The 23,410-nt window shown below is 34.6% G+C and overlaps 2 protein-coding genes across 3 annotated transcripts; both read right to left on the bottom strand.

Annotated features, from left to right (window-relative positions):
* Positions 1-8: 8 nt before the first annotated feature.
* On the bottom strand, positions 9-12,710 carry LOC112017479 (phenylalanine--tRNA ligase alpha subunit, cytoplasmic). The gene is made up of 18 exons (XM_024049929.2): positions 12,432-12,710; positions 10,981-11,106; positions 10,642-10,734; positions 9,899-9,955; positions 8,025-8,080; positions 7,721-7,813; positions 6,860-6,950; positions 5,371-5,408; positions 5,233-5,271; positions 4,374-4,450; positions 4,217-4,301; positions 4,001-4,109; positions 3,268-3,364; positions 2,182-2,253; positions 823-889; positions 616-741; positions 399-453; positions 9-306 (listed from the first exon to the last, which is right to left on the bottom strand). Exons 1-18 carry the CDS (start codon positions 12,576-12,578, stop codon positions 256-258), a joined length of 1,479 nt encoding a protein of 492 aa, XP_023905697.2. The 5' UTR covers positions 12,579-12,710; the 3' UTR covers positions 9-255.
* Positions 12,711-14,033: 1,323 nt separating this feature from the next.
* LOC112017504 (NADH dehydrogenase [ubiquinone] iron-sulfur protein 8-A, mitochondrial) lies at positions 14,034-22,614 on the bottom strand. Of its 2 annotated transcripts, none has more exons than XM_065766223.1 (8): positions 22,435-22,614; positions 19,841-19,919; positions 16,606-16,659; positions 16,414-16,505; positions 16,222-16,335; positions 14,700-14,767; positions 14,499-14,610; positions 14,034-14,407 (listed from the first exon to the last, which is right to left on the bottom strand). In XM_065766223.1, exons 1-8 carry the CDS (start codon positions 22,489-22,491, stop codon positions 14,312-14,314), a joined length of 672 nt encoding a protein of 223 aa, XP_065622295.1. In that variant the 5' UTR covers positions 22,492-22,614; the 3' UTR covers positions 14,034-14,311. The 2 variants fall into 2 exon arrangements, with proteins under 2 accessions (XP_065622295.1, XP_065622294.1); XM_065766222.1 differs by lacking the exon at positions 22,435-22,614 and adding an exon at positions 21,555-21,741.
* Positions 22,615-23,410: the final 796 nt, after the last annotated feature.

Below are 23,410 nucleotides of genomic sequence, written 5' to 3'. Positions count from 1 at the left end.
AGCGTTCCTACTTTAAAGTGCAGCCTTCAACTTTATTAAATAAAAACAAGGTCTGACAAATAATTAAAAGGGTACTTGAAATGAATCTAATCTTGCCTCAATGCCAAACAAATGCCAGACAGAATTAGTGCTGAAAATAAGCGCTTTATCATTAATTAGCTAAAAATACTGAACCCAATGAATTTAGAGAAAGCAAGGGAACATAAAGAGAAGGAAAACTTTTGCAACAATGATCAATATATCCCGTCAGTTTAATCAAAGTCCTAAACGACATATAGGGTTTGTCTTGATGAGACCAAGATCCACCTGCACAAAACAAGAGACAAATGAATGAACTAAATCCATTATGAAAACAATATGACCTCATAACCAGAAGACAGGGGGCATATAGTAATTACCTTGTGCCCAAACAGATCCCGGATGTTATTATAGCCGTACAAGATCATAGTCGGCCTGGGTTTGAAAGAAAAATAAAGAAGGAAAGAAGAGGTCAATAATGTGTAAAAAATACTTTCCCTATTGCATTTGCATGCAAATGCACATTGAAAACATATAATCAACATATTCTATTCAGTTTTTTCTTCTCTCTCTTGAACTAAAAACAAAGTTTCTTACCTCTCAAGGGAAAGGCCCCATGCAATAACACGAACATCTTCTGGTAATCCCATAGGAAGCAACATTTCAGGTCTAAACATGCCAGAATTTCCAACCTCTACCCATTTCCCAAAGCCTTCATGGTAACTGATAACATAAAGGATAATATATGAAATTCCTCCTAGGCAAAGATGAAACAGCCTTTTAGAGAAGCTCAAAAAACATTACCTGAAAATCTCCATGCTAGGTTCCGTATATGGGTTATAAGCGGGCTTAAAACGCAGCTTGGACATGCCTGGAAGCAAGAAATGGAATTAAATATGTCAAATTTTTTCATTATAACAGAGCCTCTAAGATCAAAATACTCTCATTGGTCTTTAATTCTCCATGCCAAATACAAGCAGTGGCAATGGTTTATATAACAAAATCACCAACCTTTTTAGAAGAAAAACATCAGTGCTAACTAATATCATGGAAAGTGCAAAATACTCTGAGTCTTTAATTCTCCATGTCAAATACAAGCAGTGGCAATGGTTTATATAATGAAACCACCAAGCTTCATTTTAGAAGAAAAAAATCAGTGCTAACTATGGTTTATATAACAAAACCACCAAGCTTCATTTTAGACTGTGTTTGTTTTTTTTGATAAGTAGACTGCGTTTGTTTTGACTTCAAACTACTTCCGGAAAACCATTTCCGTAAAATTTGGGTGTTTGGCTGCTTAGGAAAATTCGGTCAACTGAAAAATTTCACCTTTGACCGAAAAATACCCCTCCCTAGGCGGAAATCCATTTCACCTTTTATTTTCACTTCAAATGGCATTTTCTGGAAAATTGAGAAACAGAGAGCACGAAGAGAGAGAGGGAGAAAGAAAGGGAGAGCCCAGCGCCATCGCCGAGCCAAGCCCAGCGCCCATTGCCAGCGGCCATGAACCCACGAACCGCCGATCCAAGCCCAGAGACCATCGCCAGCGACCACGAACCCAGTCCCCATCGCCTCACCGCAACGAGCAGATCCAGTCGCACCTTCGATTGCACCGCGCCACGCCGTCGAACGTCGATCTCCTTCGAACCCAGAACCCAGCGCTCTTCGCACCGGCGAGTCGCACCGCGCCGCGCCGTCGATCGTCGATCGTCGTCGACCTAGACCCATCACTTCCTCTTCCTCGATCTCTCCGTTTTTTTTTTTTTGAAGTTTGATTGTTGTTGGTTTTTTTTTATGAACTGATTGTTGTTGTTGTTGTTGTTGTTGCCGGAATCAATTTGTTGTTGTTGTTGTTGTTGTTGTTGTTGTTGTTGCATTGTTGTCGCCGGAATCAGTTGTTGTTGTTGTTGTGTTGTTGTTGCCGGAATCAATGTGAAAAAATTGTAGGAAAATAGCATTTTCCTAATAGAACCAAACACGTGAACTCAAATTTTCACAACAATTTTCATAATTCAACCAAACACTTAAAAATATTTTCCTTTTCCGGAAAATAGAAAACGTTTTACACGAAACAAACACAGCCTTAGATGAAAAAAATTAGTGCTAACTTATATCATGAAAAGTGCATATATAGAATCAACAGCAGATCAGTCAGTGTATTACCCAGCCGGGAGAAGAAATCATGCAGGACTCCAATCAAGTCACCAAGAGTAAGTCCTCTATCACATATCACGCCTGAAACCAGATGCAGGAATTAGGTCATTAATTCAGAACAGCAAAATATCAATTTTCTTTTGATAAAGAAAAACAAAATTACGCTTTTATTAATAATTTTCATTAGGTTTTAAAGTTAACACTGACAGTGCAACTGAGTCCAGACTGATATCCATTAGATTTCACCTGAATACTGGCTACTCATGGGGCCAACATTTTTTCTAATTTAGAAGTTACACACGCTCCCTAGTCCCTATGGGTCTTTAACCCATGACCTCACTCTCCACCTAGCACTTATAAGGAGAAGAGGTGCCAGTTGAGCTAGAGCTCATTGGCTACTCATCAGGGCAACATGAAAAACAACTAGTGTTCAGCCTGAAAAGTAACGACTTTGAGTAAAAAAATTACCCAACCTGAGACTACTAGCAACGCCTACCATTTTTGCAAAGTCATCACCACAAACTGTCCCAGCCAAACATGAAACTAGAAAGTTTGGTTGGATCTAGTCCTGAATCAAGATGTTGGGCCAAAAGTACAAGAATGGCCACTTTGTGGTGATGACTTCAAACCCTCAATCCAGTCTAGAGTTATATGATGGGAAATCTGAACACAAGCCACTCATCTCCTTCTATTACAGTAATAAAATTCCATTTCATTTAGGCTATCAAGAAAGCTGACTTGTGCTCAGTTAAGCTGGGTAGATACTTGACCTAAGCTGAAAATATTAGTATGGCTAGCATCTTTGCAAGGTAACAGACACAAAGAGACCCAGTCTGACCAGAATATGGAAACACGGGGTTGGCCAGGATCAGACATTGGGTAAATATAACAGTTTTAGGATCAAGAATGGTCACATCTGGCACAAATGCTTCAAAACCTCAATAGAGTCATGTAGTTTTATGAAGGACCGACCCAAAAAAAAAAGGGAACTACAACCTAGTGAACAGCTAAGAAAACCCTAGCCCAAACCCCAGCACTCGTTCAATTATTTATTTGGTAGGCTACCCCATCACATATTTGTCAGCTTATCAATACCTTCTATCTGGTGGAACTCTGCAAGATGAGTTCGATCTACTGCTTCATTTCTGAAAACACGATCTATAGAGAAGTATCTTTTGGGAGTAAATGGTTTCTGCATACATAATCAAGAAAGAAAAATTATAACAAAGACAAAACATAAAAGAAAATGATGGCTATTTCAAATGTAGCCAAACTTCTTCCGCATAATGACTAATGACTAAGTTTCCAAATTTTAGACAGACTTTAGTGCAAGGGGAAAAAAACAAATAACAAAATATACAAAAAACCTTGTTTATTGGAACTTATTTGAATGACAAATACTCCTTTCAGCTTTACAATATCTAAATCTCAACTCTAAAATATTAACAAAAGAAATAAGAGGTAGATTCAAGGAGATAAAAAGAGCAAGGCTCTAGGTGTGATACTTTCACGTTCTGTAATTAATTACTAATGCCAGTAAGGTATTGTTTCAGAAGTATGACCGCGCCAGAAATAATTTCATGATTGAAAATTTTCTCCTAAAAAGTTTACAGAAAATTTTTTTTTTTTTTCCCCAACTTGCCATTGGATTCTGTCAAATAATAATGGTATTGATACCCTCAGTTATATTTTTTGATCCAGCGCCTCAGGTCACATTATAAACCCTTAAGGGTCCAATTTGTCATTTTACACCTCTCTCTCTCTCTCAGATAAGAATAGCTTAGAGATAAAATAAAAAATAAAAAGGAGAGAGCTCAGACAAACAAACTTTTAAAGTATCCTGGGCTAGATTGTAAAGCATCCTGGCTGACACAGCTGTTGTGTGTGTACGCAGAAGGTTTTTGTTTGCTTCCTCTCTGCTCCAATCATATTCATAGCTGCAAGGGCAGAAAAACAAAAGCGCCACTTAAATGATTCATCGAATAAATTATGAAGTGAGATCCAAAAAATATTACTGGATAAATATATAAAGAAAATGCCGTACCCCCTGGAACCATAACCACCAGATTCGTGTACACACTTCACCCGCTCAACATAATCTTCAGGAAGCTCCTTTGTGGTGGAAGGAACTATACATGAATGACAAGTGAATATCAGAAGAAAACCAGATGGAATAGTTCAACCAATCAAATGAAACAAACCTTTCAAGTAGAACGTATCGTGTGAATCACGGGCAGGATGTTGTTGTGGCTGGAACAGGGCATCAAAGTTCCAGAAGCTGTAAGTGAAGCAGAAACAAGTAATAAGAGTGCATGGAGAAACTGGACCCTCGAAGTATTGTGATTCAATAATTGTTACCCCAAGGAAGAAAATATAAGAGAAATTTGGGAAAATGTATAAATTTAAAAGGAACAAACCAGTATGCAAATATCATAATACTTCCTTTTTGTTCTGTCAGTAAATTTTCTTCCCTAGTTCTTCCTGAACCCACCACCTCACCATCTATTCCGTTATTATGGGAGGAAGGTATAGCTCATTGCCAATATGCAAATTTAGTATCCAAAGTTCAATACTCTGTCAAACACTAATTTCATAGGAGCATTTTAAGTGTGACCCATTGTTTATAATATTACTAAAGAATATATATATATATATATATATCAGTCTTAGTTTATAAAGGCTTTACAAGATTACGTTCAAATATTTTTTTCTTTTTCCACATTTAGCGATGCCTATTACAGCATCTGACGTTCCACATTAAACATTTAGTATCATGATGCATTCAAACATGTCTTAACAAAGCATACACATGCTACCATAGTCCTTAAACACATGAATTCACTTTGCAGATGACTTGATAAAGATAAGTGTAGAAGCTCTTATCATTTCACGAGCATTAATTAACAGTTAATCACATAAATTCTTTAGGCTCTTCAAGTTCATATTACATGAAGTCTTTTCAATAAAATTATTCTCACCTATCAACAAAAAAATAAAAAAAAAAGCACTCAATCACAGAAATAAAATAAGTTTGCAATAAGAGAAGGCAGGAACAGCTACCTGCTCTCAACATATCTGTCCGTAGGCATCTCCTCAAACCTGTGGCCAGTAGAAGACCAACAAAGAAAAAAGGTCAAACTTGAAAACAGACGTAAGATTCCAAAACACATGTTGACTATTACAGAGATTGGGTCTTACCCCATCTGAAGAAAAATCATCCTCAATTGATGCCGAACCTGAAAATTAGGAGCCATTCATAAGCAGTGACCATATGAACAATTACAATACAAATACTTTGACACCAAACCTATATCAAACTTTTTGTGGCATCCACAACTTTTTAGAACTCCTAAGAATATGCAATTACATTCCCAAAGCGAGAACTTCATGCTAATGTAATTACAAACATACATACACATTAACCTTCTTGACCTAGGGGCCAAAAGTAGCCTGAGCTATGCAGGAGAGCATTCACTTCCATCTGCCCACATTCTTACCATCCATCAATGGTGCTTATATTTATCTTTTAAATCAAACATCAATTAAGACTTACATAATTAACATGTGCCCGTTGTATCACATCTTAGTATTTCATGAATTTTCATATTCCTTAACATGGTAGATTGTAATTAATTCACGCTCCTAACATCATTTTGTTGAGTACAAGTCTAAGAAGCATAAACATGCATGTCCTCATCATGTTATGAGAAAAAAAAATTATTTAAAAAAGATTCCTTTGATTGTAGATATGTTATTAAAGATTTTGATAGTTGTGAATTGTGATTTATTTTGAAAACTTAAAATAAATATAATAAATGTCTATAAATAGAATTGTTTGAGTGGTCTCGTATTTGGGGTCTTACGCATTGTAGTTCCTTGTCTGATTTCCTTATCTCTATTAGACTTTCCTTATGATTTGATTGTATCTCTTTCAAGGGCAGTGAGTTTACAATCGTAAACACATTGATATTTTTCATCAATAAAACTCTTATTATCTATCAAAAAATATATATATTAATTAATTAATTGTTGTATCTCCATTGTGTCATGTCCTAATCTTTCAAGAATTATCTTGTCACCGTGTTGTCCCATTTTGTGTCAATGTCCATGTCTCCTAGGTATGGGTATGTTCCTTTGCCATTTATTATTGCTTCTGAATTAGGTTTGAAAATATGTTTTTAAACCTCTTGATGTTTTTTATTTATCATTTAAACCTAACATAATTTATGACATACATAGAAGTCTATATTTTCCAACTAATCAATTAACATCATACTGAATGCTAAAAATTTTAGGAATTGTCATATTCCTGTACTCATACCATATCAAGAATTGCCATGTCACCAAGTGATCATTTAACTTTAATAGTCTACCAAAACGTCAAACCCACTGCTTTTTAGCAAAGCACAATAAATAAACAACAAATGACTCTGAATTTATCTACATCTAATAATACAAAACTTATGAATGTCGCTATGTTCATCAGTCTTTATTCCTTTTATATGATATGCTTGTTCTCTCAAATTCGGTTATATAGTTCTCAGAAAATTGGCAGTGTTGCCTCTCATGAAATATATATACTATTACCAGTTTGGAATTTATCAGAAATTGAATGGAGGGAATACATACATACATACATACATACATACATATATATATATACACACACAGAAGAGCAAATTCTTGCCTTGTTCAGTGGATGAAGATGACCAGCTTCAATAGGCTGACCTTTTGCATTGAAGTTATATTCTTTGAACTCTACATTCTTCCAATCACCGCTAAGATACAACAAACACCACAAAAAGATGCCACCAAGGTTAAAATGCATACAGAAACAAAATACAAACAACTGCTTATCAAAAACAGAACCAAGATGCAAATATCTTAAATTAGATGAGTGGCACCACACAGCGGGGTTCCATTCTGTGGTGTGATCATCTTTAGCACAAACACCTTAGTAAATATATTTTCTTCCAGGGTTAAAAAAGATTACACATGAAATGAAACGGTACCCTCACCTGCCGCCAAAAAAAAAAAAAATAGATAGATTGTGCATATAGGTTCAAGTGCGCAGAACAGTTAAGAAAAGAACAAGATTATCATAATAACCATGTAAATATATATACTTAACATCTCCAGTACAGTGATTAGCCTGTGCAATAAGACAGCCAAAATAGAAACATCTGTACTGAAGAAAGTGAGGCTTTCAAAAGCTCAGAGCCCAAGAGAATAAGCTGGGTTAATTTCATTTTTAAGCTGTGCCAAACGAAGCTTCAGTACAATTTCACATTAAGAGTTTTTTGCATTTCTGCTAAGTAGGAAATTGTCTGAAAAAGGATATCATGCATGATTTGCTAGCACGCACAAGCAACAAATATGCATCTCTTCATATACCAAAGCTGTTAATGACTGCAATTTATTCTCCCTCACATTCAACTCAGCAACTAACCCTAATAGTGTTGACATAGGCAGCAGAGCTTATTACCATCAATATCTGCTATCATCATTACACAAGTTCTTTCAACTATATATCAAGCATATTTTATACCTCTGTAGCATCTCACGAGTTAAATCAGCAGCAAATTTCTTTCTTTGTGGAGCATAGTCAGGACCCTTTTTCAACGAGTAGCCCTTCCATGTCCTAGAACAGAAGCAGTTCAAAAATGTAAATAATATGCAAACAATTTCAGCATGATAGTAAAACACAAGCAGCACCAACCTGAAAGGTTTAAGATTACTACCAGACACATTAAATGGTCAAAACAAGAAGCAAAAAAAGAGAGGGGAGGGGGGAACTACAAAGGTCTAATAAAGTAATGAAATTCAAAAGAAAAAGGAAAAGTGATTATTACTGTGGAACAATAAGCTTCCTTGCTTTGAGAGCCTTGATATCATCTTGGTCAACAACCTGGAATCACAGAAAGGGAAAATTTTCTGAGTTTTTTTCCCAATTGGACAAAAAAGAGAATGAATAGCAACCATCATATTATTAGGGATGGAAATGAAGTAGAGGCCCAGTGGGACCCAACCTTAGGAAAGGAAAAATTCTCACCAAATGCCACAAACATGAACTGGTAGTGGGACACACACACACACACACACACATACATACATATATTTTTTTGATAAGTAATAAGACTTTTATTGAAAAAAAATTGAACATCATGTTCATGATGGTGAGCACTTTGAACAATGAAACAAATACAAGAAGATCAAGAGCTAAAGGAAATGGAAACTAAAAAATCAGCTACAGCAGTACAGTTCGTACACCCTCAAATACGAGCCCAAAGAAACAGAGTACGAAAAAGTAAACACATACATACATTCATAAATATATATATATATATATCCCTACTTCTGGTTTCGATTATGCATCGTATCAAAGAAGAGGCCACCTATCAAAAACCCCAGCTTCAGCCATTCTTAAATGTGAAACCTAATGGCCCATCTCTTTTCTTTTTCTTTTTTCTTTTTTTGTTACTATTTGAAATAATGTTTAAATTCCACCACAGTCAAAGTAGTGTAGTCAAAGGCGAGCCGGACGCTAGCCTAGGCTCCCCGGTGAGTTGCCTTTAGTAAGGCACTCGCCTTTAGAGCCTAGGTGAGCAAGGCAACCGCCTTAAGTGCAAAAGATGCTAACGCAAGAGCCTCAGTGTTTTTTTTCAAATTTTTTTTTAGTATTAAATTTTTAATAGAAGGTTGTTGTAAAACCTATCATTAGATTATTAATTTTAAAAAGCATGTTATAAAACCTATTGTCAGATAAATTAATTTACATGAGTTTGTTGTAAAACTTATTGTTAGATTAATTAATATCCAGTAGAAGCTTGTTGTAAAACCTATTGTTAGAAGAACTAGTAGAACCTAAACCATGTTAATGCTATTTTGAAATCATTTGATAGACCTAATATTTGAATATAGTAAGTACATATGATTTAAGTTGTATATGTAGAATAAATATATTTAGATTTGGCGCCTCACTTTACTTGGGCTAGCGCCTTTTTGTTGCCTCACACCTTGGGCAATACAAGGCCTAGGCACCTTAAGGTTGTCATTCGCTTTTCACTACCTTGAGTCAGAGTGCTTCACAACATACCTAAACTGCCACTTTTTTTCAACATTAGACCAACACCCTTCTGATCAGGACCCACCACAATGCAAAAGGGGCTTCACAATATATATAATTCCCTTTTACAGATTGCCAAACTCATCATCTTAACAGAGTCAATTACTTGACTGGCCTTTGCCATCATCATTGGTAATTATATCATCCACATACAAAATAAAGGGGATGATCCATGCTTCAGTTACATGTATATATATATATATAGAGAGAGAGAGAGAGAGAGAGGAATTTTAAGCATTAACCAGTTAACATAAGAAGCGCATTCAAATTTCTAGAGTATATCTAAACCATTATAGTCCGTACTTAAATCAATACTCTACATCCATTTGCACGATTTGGAAAATATCTTAATAGTGAAAAACAAGCACTTTACCTTACTGCTCTACCATACAACTAGCTCTAATGGTTCTACCACACTTATATACCCAAAACACAACAAGAAATCTACTAAGGTCTGCTATTTGTGGCATTTGTATTCATCAATGAAACTGAGATAAAATTCAATAATGAAACTCAAAGCAGAAAGAGAAAGTATATCAATTTCCAAGAACTGAACCAAATGATATAAATGATCAAATATAAAACACAAATATTATGCACCTGTCCTTCTTTTATCTTTAGAAGCAAATCTTTGACCCTATCATCCACATGTTGGACCTACAGCAAGTAAATAACTTAGCAGCAATTCTAATACAGAAAATAAAATATAAAGGATTGCATCCGAATAACACAATACATAGGTGAGCATCTTAAATAAACAAAATTTGCTGCACCCAAATTGAAAACTCAAAATTATTAGAACTTTAGAGCTTATAAAGGAAAACAAAGCCAAAAGCCCACGATAACATAACTCGTCAAGCTATAAGTGTACATTGCATAGAGCATCTTAAATGTTAAATTTAAATATTCTTACTTTTTGTGGCACGTCTACATTTAATGATTGTAATACAGGTTACATAATTTGCCTCTGCCCTTTCCTCAAATATTTATAAGCATGATTATTACACACAAGTGAAGAAGAAAGTGGATCTATGAAATTTAATGACAGCAAGGAGATTTAGGCATTATAGGGTTATATACTATTGCATCTGTTTTAAATGTAAACAAGTCAACGAACTATGATCAGTAGCTTTAAAAATAATAATAGTAGAAAGGGCACAAAAGAGGTCTGCATGACCTCCAGAATATTACATTATAATTCAAAAAAGGAAAGACCATGGAAGCTGTCCACAGCTTTTAAATTAGGATCAGTAGTTCCAAACTTTATAAGGCAACTCCAAAAGGCTCTAAAAGAATATAGCATGTTCCAAATCTAATTAACTAAACTATTTTGAGTGTTATACCCTTCTGGTCACTTGTTGCCCTCCCATATCCACCCATCTATTCTTTGCTGCCTGAGCGCAACCTATTTTGAAAAGCAATGGACCAAGCTTAATCTGCATCCACAAATCAGTTTCATCAGAACATTTACAAACAATCGGCATATGAATCTTCATAAACTAGACTTATTTTTACAATATCTACAATAACAATAAATATTAAGGAAAACATGTCATATTCAGACTCCAATCTCAAGAAATCCTCCTTTTAAACTTCATTACAATGAATGAACCACAATGCAGAGCCTATAGACTCTGAACTTTCCAAAACACTTTTCAATACAAACAAAGAACAGTACTCACTTGCAACTCTTCTCTGGGGATACCACCCTCAGGAGGTATTGCCAAGAACAGTTGCGCTTCAGGTGATCCTGTATCAGCATACAGCTTGCCCTCATCGGTAAGCACCCACGACTCCCTCTTAATGTCCTGCACAGTTCCCAGATTAAATTAAGTATATACATGAAATCATCTAGCAGCGTTGTTGAAAGCGCACCCCAAGTTCAAAGCCCAAGCATTTAGCTTGGACGGAGTGAAGCTTGTTTAATTAAGTGTGCCTCATGCATGCTTTTCTAGTGCTTTTCGAAGATGTGCAAATCACACCCAGGAGTGCCCTTTTTATTTGGTAAAAAAATATATGAATCATTAAACTTAACTGCTCAATCTTGAAGAAAATGATATGGTAATGGGGAACATGGAGCATTGATTTATTGTACAAACATTATTCTTAAATGTTACACACACACACACACACAAAAGTTTACAGACATGAACAAGAATAATTTACTAATCTTGTGCTTTTTGGTTTTTGCCTTTTGGATATATTTTGATTGAACCATATATTTCAAAATTCCAATCCTTAAAATGTTCAAGAACAATATAAGATCGGAAATGTTTAAAATACCCTCGGAAAACACTTTCCTCAATATCCTCTTTGTCTTAGGTTTGAAGTTTTAAGACAATCAACTTATCAAAAAAAATTATATACAAAAAGGGCATTTGAGCATGTGAAGGTTAGAGTGGATTGTTCAGGTTGAAATCATAACGGCTTTCGACTACTCAATATGTGACGGGGTAGAAGTTCATTATGCAAAATAACTAAATTCCACGTCCATACAATTACTAAAAAACGAAATGCTATGCCCGCAACATTTTCAGAACACTTTTACAACAAATTCTAGAGGTCAGGTTGTTATTGACTGTTTCTAGTGGGTAAAAAAGTAATTTCAACAGTGGATTCAAAGTAGAACAAATAACAAGTTACCACCACCTATGATTTATTGTGAAAATGTCATCGACGTAGCAATTAACTACTAGTATGGTTTTTTTTTTTTTTAATTATGAGAAGTGGACACCAAAGAGTCCAATTCCAATTATATATAGAGATTCTAGTGCTTTTTTTTTTTTTATTGAACCATATACTTCATTTTAATCATAACTATCACAGTTACAATAAAAAATAAAAAGTCACATAAATCACACACACTCACACACACACACACACAAAAAGTAAAATGTTAATATGTTTAAACTCTATATATCTAGATTATTATCATACAGTCCAATGTTAATTTTTTTTTTTTTTTAATTGAAACTAAGTTAAACTAAAATACATTACTACTTTGATGCACTGTGATATGGAAAAATCTATAGCTCACAAATTTAGGCATTCCATTCACATTTATCGAATCAATAGCATGCATGAAATTGCAAAGAGAGAAGAGGCAATTAGGTTTAGAATATAGATACTGTACCTGAGCTTCAACGTATCTGAAACCGTGAAGACTCTTGATGACGTTAACGACTTCGTCGTGGTTTAGTCCATGTTTGGCTGCGAACTCGCCCGAGTCTCCGATCACTTCGTTATTCGCTAGGTAACCCAGAATCGCTTCCTCCGCCATTTTTTTTTTTTTTTGCCTTTCTCAATTCACTGATGAGTTTTTCCGATGGGCCGTGTTATCAGACTTTTTAATATATAATGTATATCTGCGAAATTTTGTTCTCTGTAAGCGCTATGGAAAAGATTGACGATTGCTGATTGGTTTAGGTGACTGAATTCTTCTACATCAAAAGGTAGGGTAAATCATAAATGGGCCTAGCTCGATTTTTGGGCTTTTCCTTTTTCTTTTTTCTCTTTTTTTATACAAAATTTATAACCAACCATTGTACCAAACTACCAATTGTGTGTGTGTGTGTTTTTTTTTTCCTCATAAGAAAATTGTGTATATTTTTAATGATAAAATTCAATTTAGTATGTACTAAATTGTTCAAATTTTCAAGGTAATGATATGAACTATTGTCTCCCACAGCTTGTTTTAAGTTGGAGTTAAATTCAAGCTATAACTCAAATTAATAATCATTTTAAGTTTCATAAAACTATTGTCTCCCACAACCTAAAACAATTTTTTCTCCCACGTATGACCAAAAAAATTCCATAAATTACAAAATATAAGTATCTAGACCTGTTGTATTGCAATGTAAATGTACAAATTTACATAGTCTTAGTCATTTTAATGTTGCCATAAGTGAGGAAATAATATGCACAATCAAAAACATGAAATCAATCGAGGAATTAGAAGTGAATAAGAATTATTGGGGAAAAGATGGTAGATTAGGAATAAAATTGTCACAATTAAACTTTTTTTTAAAAAAAAAGTAGCATATTTTGTTAAAACACTTATTATTACTTTATCTAAAAATAGTTAATAAGAACAAATAAATTGCTTTTCCTTTCTCTTTTTCTTTTTTCTGTTTTCGTAAAAATTGAACTGTGATATTTTTATAAGAGAATATCCTGTCATTGTTAAAACTTATCTGAAAGAAAATATTGCACCATGCATCTTACGAATGTAGTGGATTTGGCAAAGTTTAAGGTTCTGAACAAATTCCAGTTTTGCTCATAGTTTTCACCTACATTTTTAGAATGTAACACCATCAAGTTTCACAATGCGTAAAAGAAGCCAAGGGATGAACAAATCTATATAATTCTGCACCCGGGATCTAAAGCTTCTTTTTTATGAATAAATTTTTATTTCAACAAGTTAAGGAAGGGCCTTATCTGCCTCTTCAAAGCTCAAATGGGAGATGGAAACAAGTTACAAAGGAAACGTTCGATATCTTCAATTCCGGCACAAAGAGCATCATATTTAGAAATCAGATTTGGGTTGTCTATCTTCTAAAAAAAAAAAAGAAAAAGATTTGGGATGTCTGCCTCCTTATCTTTAACGCAAGCCAAAAAAGCAACTTTAGCTTCAGGCTTCAGCTCAAAGAGGTTCTTTTTTAGGTATCCAAAGCACATTGGTAGCAGTGTCGAAATTCTAGTTCGATTAGATATGGCTGTCCATCACACCTGAAGCTACACTAAAAACTTTCCACATTTCTTCTTTTTCTTTTCCATGCTCGTCATCAAGAAAGATTTCATACATGTCATTTTACAGGAAGAAACTGTTTCCCTTGCATGTTTAATAATTCTTTCATCATATCAGAATGTATTCCCAAAAAATAAAAATGAAATACAAAACCAAGGATACACATATCAAATTCATGACCCATAGACAGATCTATTTATTTTTCTCATTGTCAAAAAGTAAAGAGATGAAAGCATCCAGCTACAGAGAAACAATTGGTGGAGCATTCAGCGATATAGGCTTTCAGATCTGAGGTTCTCTGCAATCTCAGATTCCCATCGGTCCCCATTCTCAAGAAGCTTCTCTTTGTCATATAGAAGTTCCTATGACAATAGAAGAATATATATATATATATCAGCTCAATTCATTACTAGATCAACTGCCTATGATCCTGCAAAAATTATGCATACTAACCTCATGAGTCTCTGTTGCATACTCAAAGTTGGGTCCTTCAACAATAGCATCAACAGGGCAAGCCTCTTGGCAGAATCCACAATAAATGCACTTTGTCATGTCAATATCGTACCTGGAAAAGTATACATATGAGATAGAGAGAAAGAAGAGACACAGAGAGAGAGAGAGAGATGATGAGGGAGAGGGTGCAAGATCCTTCACCTAGTAGTCCTCCGGCTACCATCTTCTCGCTCCTCCGCCTCAATTGTGATTGCTTGTGCAGGACATACCTAAATAACAACAATTGCTTAGTGGATTAAATGATAAATTCAGATACCAAAGCCACATTTAATTAGATATTATACCAGCCTGATCATCCTTCATATTTCATGGCTGGATTAGGTAGTGTTCTTGAGATAAATGTACACATAAACTCAGACATGGAATGCTGACAGTTGACAAATTTTAAATATTCGTTAATGCCACCCATTCGCCATAAGCCTAGAAATTTCTAATAAGATTTCTATTACTCATCAAAAAATAGTTTGAGGTCTCAACAAAAGAATGTATCATGCACATGCAAAAAAATTGTTACAGTTAACTCATTTTAATGGTATTTGTTTAAGGTAAGAGATAATGGCATCTCTTAGATTTAAGGGTAGATTAAATTAAATATCAAAATTCTGAGCCTCAGTTTAATTTCACATCATATTAAATCTGGCTTGGTCTGACTTCGTCAACTTATCAGGCAAATACAAATTGTCAGGGAACCTCACCAAATTGTCATAATATATATATATATAGATATATAGATATAGAGGTGTAACTTGAACACATCTCATATATATATATGTGTGTGTGTGTGTGTGTGTGTTAGATATATTCAGCACTTATTACAAATCAGCATCATAGAATAAAGATATATTGATTATTAATCGATCACCACATCTAGATCTCCAACTTCTCAAATTTTTTATCTAATAATGAAACACACCCACATTGAGACATTGTTTGCTTCCAAATTTAATATGAATCCCATATTTAAATAAAAAACTTTGGATGCGGCACAGACAACGAACTCACAGAAAATCCATGCAAGTTTGAGTATCAAACAGGAAAAGTAATTTGCAACCATAGGGCCAGGCCTCTAGTGATGCAGGGCAATCTAGAGAAAATTAAAGAACAAGAAAACTAAAAGATAAAACCTAAGAATCAGCACCTAGGGGTTGCTTGGAATCAGCACCAAGCAAGAAACTTAGGCATCAGCACCTAAGGTGTTAGGAATCAGCACCCAACATATTGGGAAATCTCCAATTGAAATTTCATTAATCAATAGTCCAATATAAAATAGACCACCTGAAGCCTTTATATAGAGCTTGCAGGAATAAAAGTTCATAAACCATAAACTCTAAACTGATATAATCTAAAAGGCTAATCCTTATCTAATCGTCTATTCCTTATTTGAACTCAAAATAAAATGGAATCCTAAACTAATTCAACTACCTAAGAAATCCAATCTCATAAGGCATGCCGTCCTCATCATCTATTGTCTAAGCAACTTATCAAAAAAAATTCATCTAGTGTCTAAGCACTACCTAAGACAACTACACTGGCGCTGCCCATTGCCAGCACGAGTCTAAATCCAGACTCAAACGGGAAGATTTAATACTCTACTTCTGCAAGTTTTAGTTCAAAAAGCATCAATTTAACCAAGAATAGTTATTTAAAATATTAAAACTCTTACTGCTTCGCAGAGTTTGCATGCAATGCAACGTTCCTCTCCAGTTGGGTATCGACGGAGGGCATGTTCACCACGGAAACGAGGGCTCAAGGGGCCCTTCTCAAATGGATAATTAATCTGCATTACAAAAAGAATGAAATTTATATCATAGCTTACACAGTCCAAGATGGACATTGGGTGTAGGAATACACTTACAGTAACTTTTGGCTCAAAGAAGTATTTGAGTGTCAGCATCAGACCCCGAACCATTTCAGTGAGAAACAATGTGTTTATGCTTCGCTCAAAAACTGCGATCATTCAGAAGCATCAGAATTATTCATGGAAAATTGTAGAATATTGGTTAAAACAATAGATAACACAAATGCTCCCAAAAAGTATACTACATACCAGTATTCCAGTCCTTTGAAATCTCTTTTGTAAGTTTCTCATATTCTTCATCTTCTGTAGTTAAGAGTGTTAGGAGGAAAAAAACTAGAACCATAAATTATTTTTTACAAGTTACTTGAATATTAAATATTAAAGAACATAGGTTGTGCTGTATGGCAGTGGATATAATTTCCTTGAACAAGGCAGCTGGCAAATTATAAATGATAAGGTTGTTAAAGGTAATTTGTGAAGAAGCTTTATGATGAGTTATTAAATCCAACAGAATAAATACATATACATATTCGTTATGTATGGATGATGATATTCATTGATATAGAGCCAATTCAAATTCACCAATGAAACCCTTTCTCTCCCACTTCATGCCTTGGAACATAGATATATATATATATATAGAGGGAGAGAGAGAGAGACTTTCACATCCTCTTAACCTGAAATGGCTGGGGAGGGAGAGAAAATGTTCTTTTGTATCCACCCCATAGGAAGTACAAGATTACCCCCAATGGCGCATCTCAAGATCACCCCAATGACACATTTGGCATCCAGGGGTTATGAACTAATGCTTGGCATTTCATTTTTGTCATCATACACGCACACACAATGACAACAACAAAGCTTAATCCCAAATTTTGGGGCTGGCTATGGATCCTTGTCAAACTAATTAGAACCAGCCACATATATATTCTTTTCCGTCATTTTATTCTATCTAAAGTTATATTGTCTGTCACTTCCTTAATTTCCTAATTAACAAGCCCTTTTTCACTACTTAAATTTTTTTTTTTTTTTTTTTTTTGTAGCCTCATACCTTTTTCCATTTCCTCAACTTGAATTGACTCATTCTTTCTCACTGTTGCATTAGTCTCTCTCTACTAAACATGACCAAATCATCTTAAGCGACTTTCCCATGTCTTTTCATCAATAAGGGTCACCTTTTATCTTTACACGAAAATCCTCATTGCCAATATATTACCGCTTATCCATCTTAACATTCTCATTTCAACTACTCATTTATGAATATGTTATTTCTTAAAAGCCCAACATTCATAACCATGGAGCATAGATTGTCTTATAGCAATCTTATCAATTTTTCCTTCTTACTTAATATGTATTCTACGATCACAAAATACTCTTTATACGCTTTTACACATCATTCACCATGCTCTTATCATATGATTCACATGCTCTTCAATTTCTCCATCTTTATGATATATATATATATATATATAAAAGTAAAGATTTATTGATATAGAAAAGGTACCATGCTCTTATCATATGATTCACATGCTCTTCAATTTCTCCATCTTTATGATATATATATATATATATATAAAAGTAAAGATTTATTGATATAGAAAAGGGGTTCTACACAGGTACACTCAATGTGTACTCCAAGTGCAACACAAAATCAGAAAGAAGCAAAAGAAAAAAAAAACACAGATTAAGTTACAAAGCTAATGAATTTCAAGGAAATCCAAGAATTCCAAGAAAACCTCGAAACAAAATGCCATAGATTGTGAAGTCCAATCATATAAAGCCTTCAACAATGAATATATATCAATTCGCCTAACTTAATTCATGCCACTCAAAGCATTGAGCATTACAGTCTCTCCAAAGACACCACATGAGACACAGGGGGGATGCCTGCAATATCAGACCAACTCCGTGCTTTCCCATCCACCTCTTCCAACATGTGAGCATACGTGTAACACCACTCTAAACAATTATGCCCCTCCATCTTAGATTATAAATTGTCAAAATCCTCCCTAATGCTGCACACCATAAAAAGAAAACCACCAGTTCAGTTCAAATCCAACCGCATCCACCCACAGACCCATCAAATCGCATCACAATCCAAGCCCATGTCGACTGCAACATCACCACCACCCCCAGCGTCAATTGCAAACCAACATCAACCGTCGGGAGACAACGGTGCTGACTAATGTGAGGCAGTGCTCAAAGTCTCTCAGCCTTTGAGGTTCAAACTAGAGAAAGAAGAAAGTGATAGATTTGAGACTTGGACGACAATGAGGGGCTGATGTGACTCCTAAAACAACAAGGTGTTGAGCCAATGTCGGAGATGTATATAGGACAGTGTTGGGGCGACGTCTTTGATGGTTGGGGCACAGCTTTTGCAGAGGGAGGGGGAGCTTGATTTTGAAGAGAGAGAGTGGAGGGAGTGGGAGAAATTTTTAATATGTTTCACTTTTTTGGTAAAACATTTTACAAGCTTGACCACATTTTACAAGCAAACAAACAGTCAAACACCCGAAAATGCAAAAATGTTTCCTGAAAAAGATTTTACAACAAAATAGACGGAGAATTAGTTACATAAATATCCTCCAATAATTGCATCACATAATCTACTTCCGAATCTAGCACTACTCAATTAAACACAAAATTCCAAAAACACCATTCTTGTCGAATCTCCATATAACTGCTTCTTCACCATCTTTATGAATTATTGATCCAACATAGTGATAAAATCTCAGTCTTTGGTATCTCTTTACCATCAAAATTCTTATAGCCCCTTCATCTTGGTTTCTACTTTTACTAAACTTACATTCCATCATTCCAAGTTCTTTGTTTTAGTCCTACTCAACCAAAAATTTTAGATTCTAAAGCGTCTCACCAAATTTCTAACTTGACATTAATTCCGTGACAAATTTCATCCACTAAAACTATATCATCTGGAGGAAAGAAAAAAAAAACACAAATGCAAAGAAATATGGAGTTAATGTTCCTTGATGCAAACCTAAAGTGATAGAAAACTCACTTGGGATGCTTCCACTTGTTCACACACTAGTTAAATTTGTGTCATAAATATCCTTAATCAACTTAATATACTTCAAAGGAACTTATTTCTTTCCAAAACCCACCACATAGCCTCTCTAGGGACCCAATCATATGCTTTCTCTAGGTCAAGAAAAATCATATACACACCTCAATCCCCTACCAGTAAAGTTCTTTTAGTATCAATGAAAAAAAAGAAATCTCTTATCCACTATTTGAACCAGTTATGACTTATGACATAAAGGCTAACAACTTCACTAGAATTTTTTTTTTTTTTTTTGATAGGTACTTCACTAGAATATATTAATTACGACTCTTTAATATTAAGATTACACACATGACATATCATGTAATTTACATCATTGATACAATTCTCCTAGATAAAACTTTAAAAGATATCTGAATTTATACATGAATCATAAATATGATTGGAGAGAACAAAGCAAACCTTTTTGGGTGCTGAATGGGTGAGCATTGAACCGCAGCCCATAGTGGTTCGAACCCTGCAATGCTTGTGCAGAAACAGCCTAAACAATAGAGGATATGAGGAAAACAAATTAGACTATGAAACATGGAACCACTAATCAGATTGAAAAAGAATACATAAATCCCAACTAAGTCCTCAGGATAATAATATCAATTTCCCAGTGAAAAAATAATATATAAATATGTGTGTGTGTGTGTGTGATGAAAAAATTGACGGTAATAGCGGAGACAGCAAGAACACTCTGCTCACACCAAGCATGATACTTAAGCAGAAAACAGAAACCAACAAAAAATTAAAAAACTCCCATCTGAAAAACCAAATATCAAATAAATAATCACAACTTCAATTAAATCAAAGGGAGCCTAGAAGTTACCTAAAAGCTTCAATCAAGAGTTCAAAACATAGTTCCATAGAATCTGGGAGTAACAGTAGCAACTATCAGTATATATACTGCCCTACATAGTTCCTTGCTTCTTTTTTTTATATATAGGTTTTTTTTTTTTTTTTTGATAAGTAAGAAAGATGTATATTCAAAAAGCTACCTCATGTAAAAAATAAAATAAAAAGGTAATAAAAATCTACCTATATATATTTTTTATATATAGGTAATAAAAATTCATTGAAACAAAAAGGAAAATGGTTTTACCTTATGGAAGAATAAATCCAAAAATAATACAAATTCAAAATGTTAACTCCTAAAATCTAACTTATGATATCTGTGAATCCATGAAAACTAAATGAAGAATCTGAGGTCACAACCTGCACCCACTCAATAAGAGTCCTTCAAAATAGATGATTCAAATTTTCTATTGTTATCTCATTTTCCTCAAGCATATGCCCATTTCTCTTACTTTCTCTCTGTGAAATCACCACATCGAACATTGAGGAAAAACTTTCCAACTTTCAAGTCCTTCCCACAACCTACATAGCTCCTCACTAACCATAAAAATTTACCTTATGCCTCTACAAGTGTTCCTTTCTATAATTTTCTCATCATTGTCTCATTTTACACAGTTTCTAGCATAACACAACACATAACTATCATGCCCCACACGCCAAAAGATGGAAAACCCAAGGGCAACACCCAAGTACACGATTCGCTTTAAGTGTCAACTTGTGATTAGTGCACGCGAATTCGCTTCTTCATCAAAGTACCAGTGGCAGTTACATGTGTAAGTGATGTAATTCAATCACAAGTCGACACCCAAGGCGGACTGCCTAAAAATTGGCTCTGCAATATCTTTACACAAATGTCCCCAATATCAATCACCCTATTATCAAAAAATTAGGTCACTGCCATTGCTTAAAATCCAATTAGCAATAAGCGTTCACAATGACTTTGGTCCTAAACTAATTAAACTACAAGGTCTTAGCTTCTAACAAGACTTCATTACAGAGACCTAATTTTGATCCACAGATATATACAATCAATGACTAAAAAAAAAAAACAAACTCATAACTCAAATATATTCAAGCATCTAAAAAACTATAATGACAATTTGTGCATTCGTTATTAAAATCACGGAAAATCAAATAGGCTAATGATGATTCGGAAAGAGAAGCTAGAATTAAATAAAAATGAGAAGAGAAGTGGTATTATTGATATTGATTTTGTGGCATTTTCAAAGCAACCAAACAGAGCACAAAAGGAAAATGGTTAGGGCAAGTAGCTTACGAGCTGACGAGCACGAAGAGCGTGAAGCGATTTTCGAGCTAAGATCGCGGCGGCCATTTGCGAGCTCAATCAAAGTTCGCGTGCGAGTGCGATTGGTGTTGGAGAAAATGAGGAATGTGGTAACTGAGAAACCACCTGTGCCTGATAAATGGGAGGAGAGAGAAGATTCGAATCGTTGAGATCGGTTTGTAGCTGATGCAAACTCGGTCCTTAAACGCTGCGTTTTAAAAAAGACGGTGCGTTTCGTTATCCAACATTTTTCTTTTCTTTTCTTTTTGCCCACCCAGCATGATTTTCGAGTAAACTTAACCTCTTTCATAAAATACCATTAATTAACTTATTATTTTTCTATATGACTAATGGCATGTTTGGATGTTTAAAAAAGGAGGGAGAGTAATGCAATTACCTTATTTGGAAGTTTTTTAAAGAATGAGGGGGAGGGGTTTGGAGGAGTTTGGAGGAGTTTGGACTCCCTCTAGCTCCCCAATTTTAATTCTCCCAAATTGGAGAGATTTGGAGGGGGAGTAGAGTACATAAACTATTGACCAAGTAAATTACCTAATTTACCTTTATTATATTAACAAAATTACACAAGGGGAATGGCTAATTACTCCATTCCCCCTTACTAATTTTAAAAACATCCAAATAAGGTGGAGGTGAATCATTCTCCTCTACTCTCCTCCCCACTACTCCCCTTCCCTCTACTCCCCTCTACTCTCCTCCCTCTCTAAACTTCCAAACAAGTCATAAAAGTTTTTTTTACCTTTCACAAATTAATGAGTTTTTACTATGAATAAACTAATTATATATATATATATATATATTTTTTTTTACATATAGATAGACTACAAAAGGAAAATGGTTAGGGCAAGTAGCTTACGAGCTGACGAGCACGAAGAGCGTGAAGCGATTTTCGAGCTAAGATCACGGCGGCCATTTGCGAGCTCAATCAAAGGTCGCGTGCGAGTGCGATTGGTGTTGGAGAAAATGAGGAATGTGGTAACTGAGAAACCACCTGTGCCTGATAAATGGGAGGAGAGAGAAGATTCGAATCGTTGAGATCGGTTTGTAGCTGATGCAAACTCGGTTCTTAAACGCTGCGTTTTAAAAAAGACGGTGCGTTTCGTTATCCAACATTTTTCTTTTCTTTTCTTTTTTGCCCACCCAGCATGATTTTCGAATAAACTTAACCTCTTTCATAAAATACCATTAATTAACTTATTATTTTTCTATATGACTAAAAGTTTTTTTTACCTTTCACAAATTAATGATTTTTTACTATGAATAAACTAATTATATATATATATATATATTTTTTTTTTTTTTACATATAGCTAGACTATTATATTATCAATAAACTACAAATAATAATTTGATGTCATATGAACCTATATATTATATGATCAATAGACTAATTTTAATCTTTATTCTATATATTTTTAGACAAGTATACATATAAATATATTATATTATATTTGTTTAAACAAATCTCTATGTCATGAGCTTGTTCATGAACACATGCATTATTATATTTAAGGGATAATTACAGTAAACCCACCTGAGGTTAAGCCCGTTTTCACTTTGCCTACCCGTGGTTCAAAACTTATCACTTTACCCACCTGAGGTCCCTTCTGTTATCACTTTACCCACCTGAAGTCCCTTCCGTTAGAGATCTGTTACCCACATTTCCTTTTGCCGTTAAAAGAACACATTTTTAGAGAAAAACAAACATAACACGAATCAAAAAGTTAGGGTTTGAATTTTTTTGAAAGAGCTTGGAGGGTTTTTAGAGTTGAGTTCAAGAGTATGGTTCTGTGTAATGATCTCTGTTGTGAAATAAATGGCCAAACCAAAAT

The sequence above is a fragment of the Quercus suber genome, unplaced genomic scaffold (assembly GCF_002906115.3).
Source record: "Quercus suber isolate HL8 unplaced genomic scaffold, Cork oak 2.0 scaffold_692, whole genome shotgun sequence".
NCBI classification, from domain to species: Eukaryota; Viridiplantae; Streptophyta; class Magnoliopsida; order Fagales; family Fagaceae; genus Quercus; species Quercus suber.
This window is presented reverse-complemented; position numbering and strand designations above follow the sequence as displayed.

Coding starts and splice junctions, on each gene's coding strand:
- LOC112017504 (XM_065766223.1), bottom strand. CDS start 22,491: ATGGCCGCCGTGATCTTAGCTCGAAAATCGCTTCACGCTCTTCGTGCT. Junction 19,920..22,434: donor CTCTTCGTGCTCGTCAGCTC/GTAAGCTACTTG, acceptor TCTATTGTTTAG/GCTGTTTCTGCACAAGCATT. Junction 14,611..14,699: donor GGTAGCCGGAGGACTACTAG/GTGAAGGATCTT, acceptor ATACTTTTCCAG/GTACGATATTGACATGACAA.
- LOC112017479 (XM_024049929.2), bottom strand. CDS start 12,578: ATGGCGGAGGAAGCGATTCTGGGTTACCTAGCGAATAACGAAGTGATC. Junction 6,951..7,720: donor ACTCGTGAGATGCTACAGAG/GTATAAAATATG, acceptor GTTGTATCTTAG/CGGTGATTGGAAGAATGTAG. Junction 3,365..4,000: donor TAGCCCAGGATACTTTAAAA/GTTTGTTTGTCT, acceptor TTATGTATGCAG/AAACCATTTACTCCCAAAAG.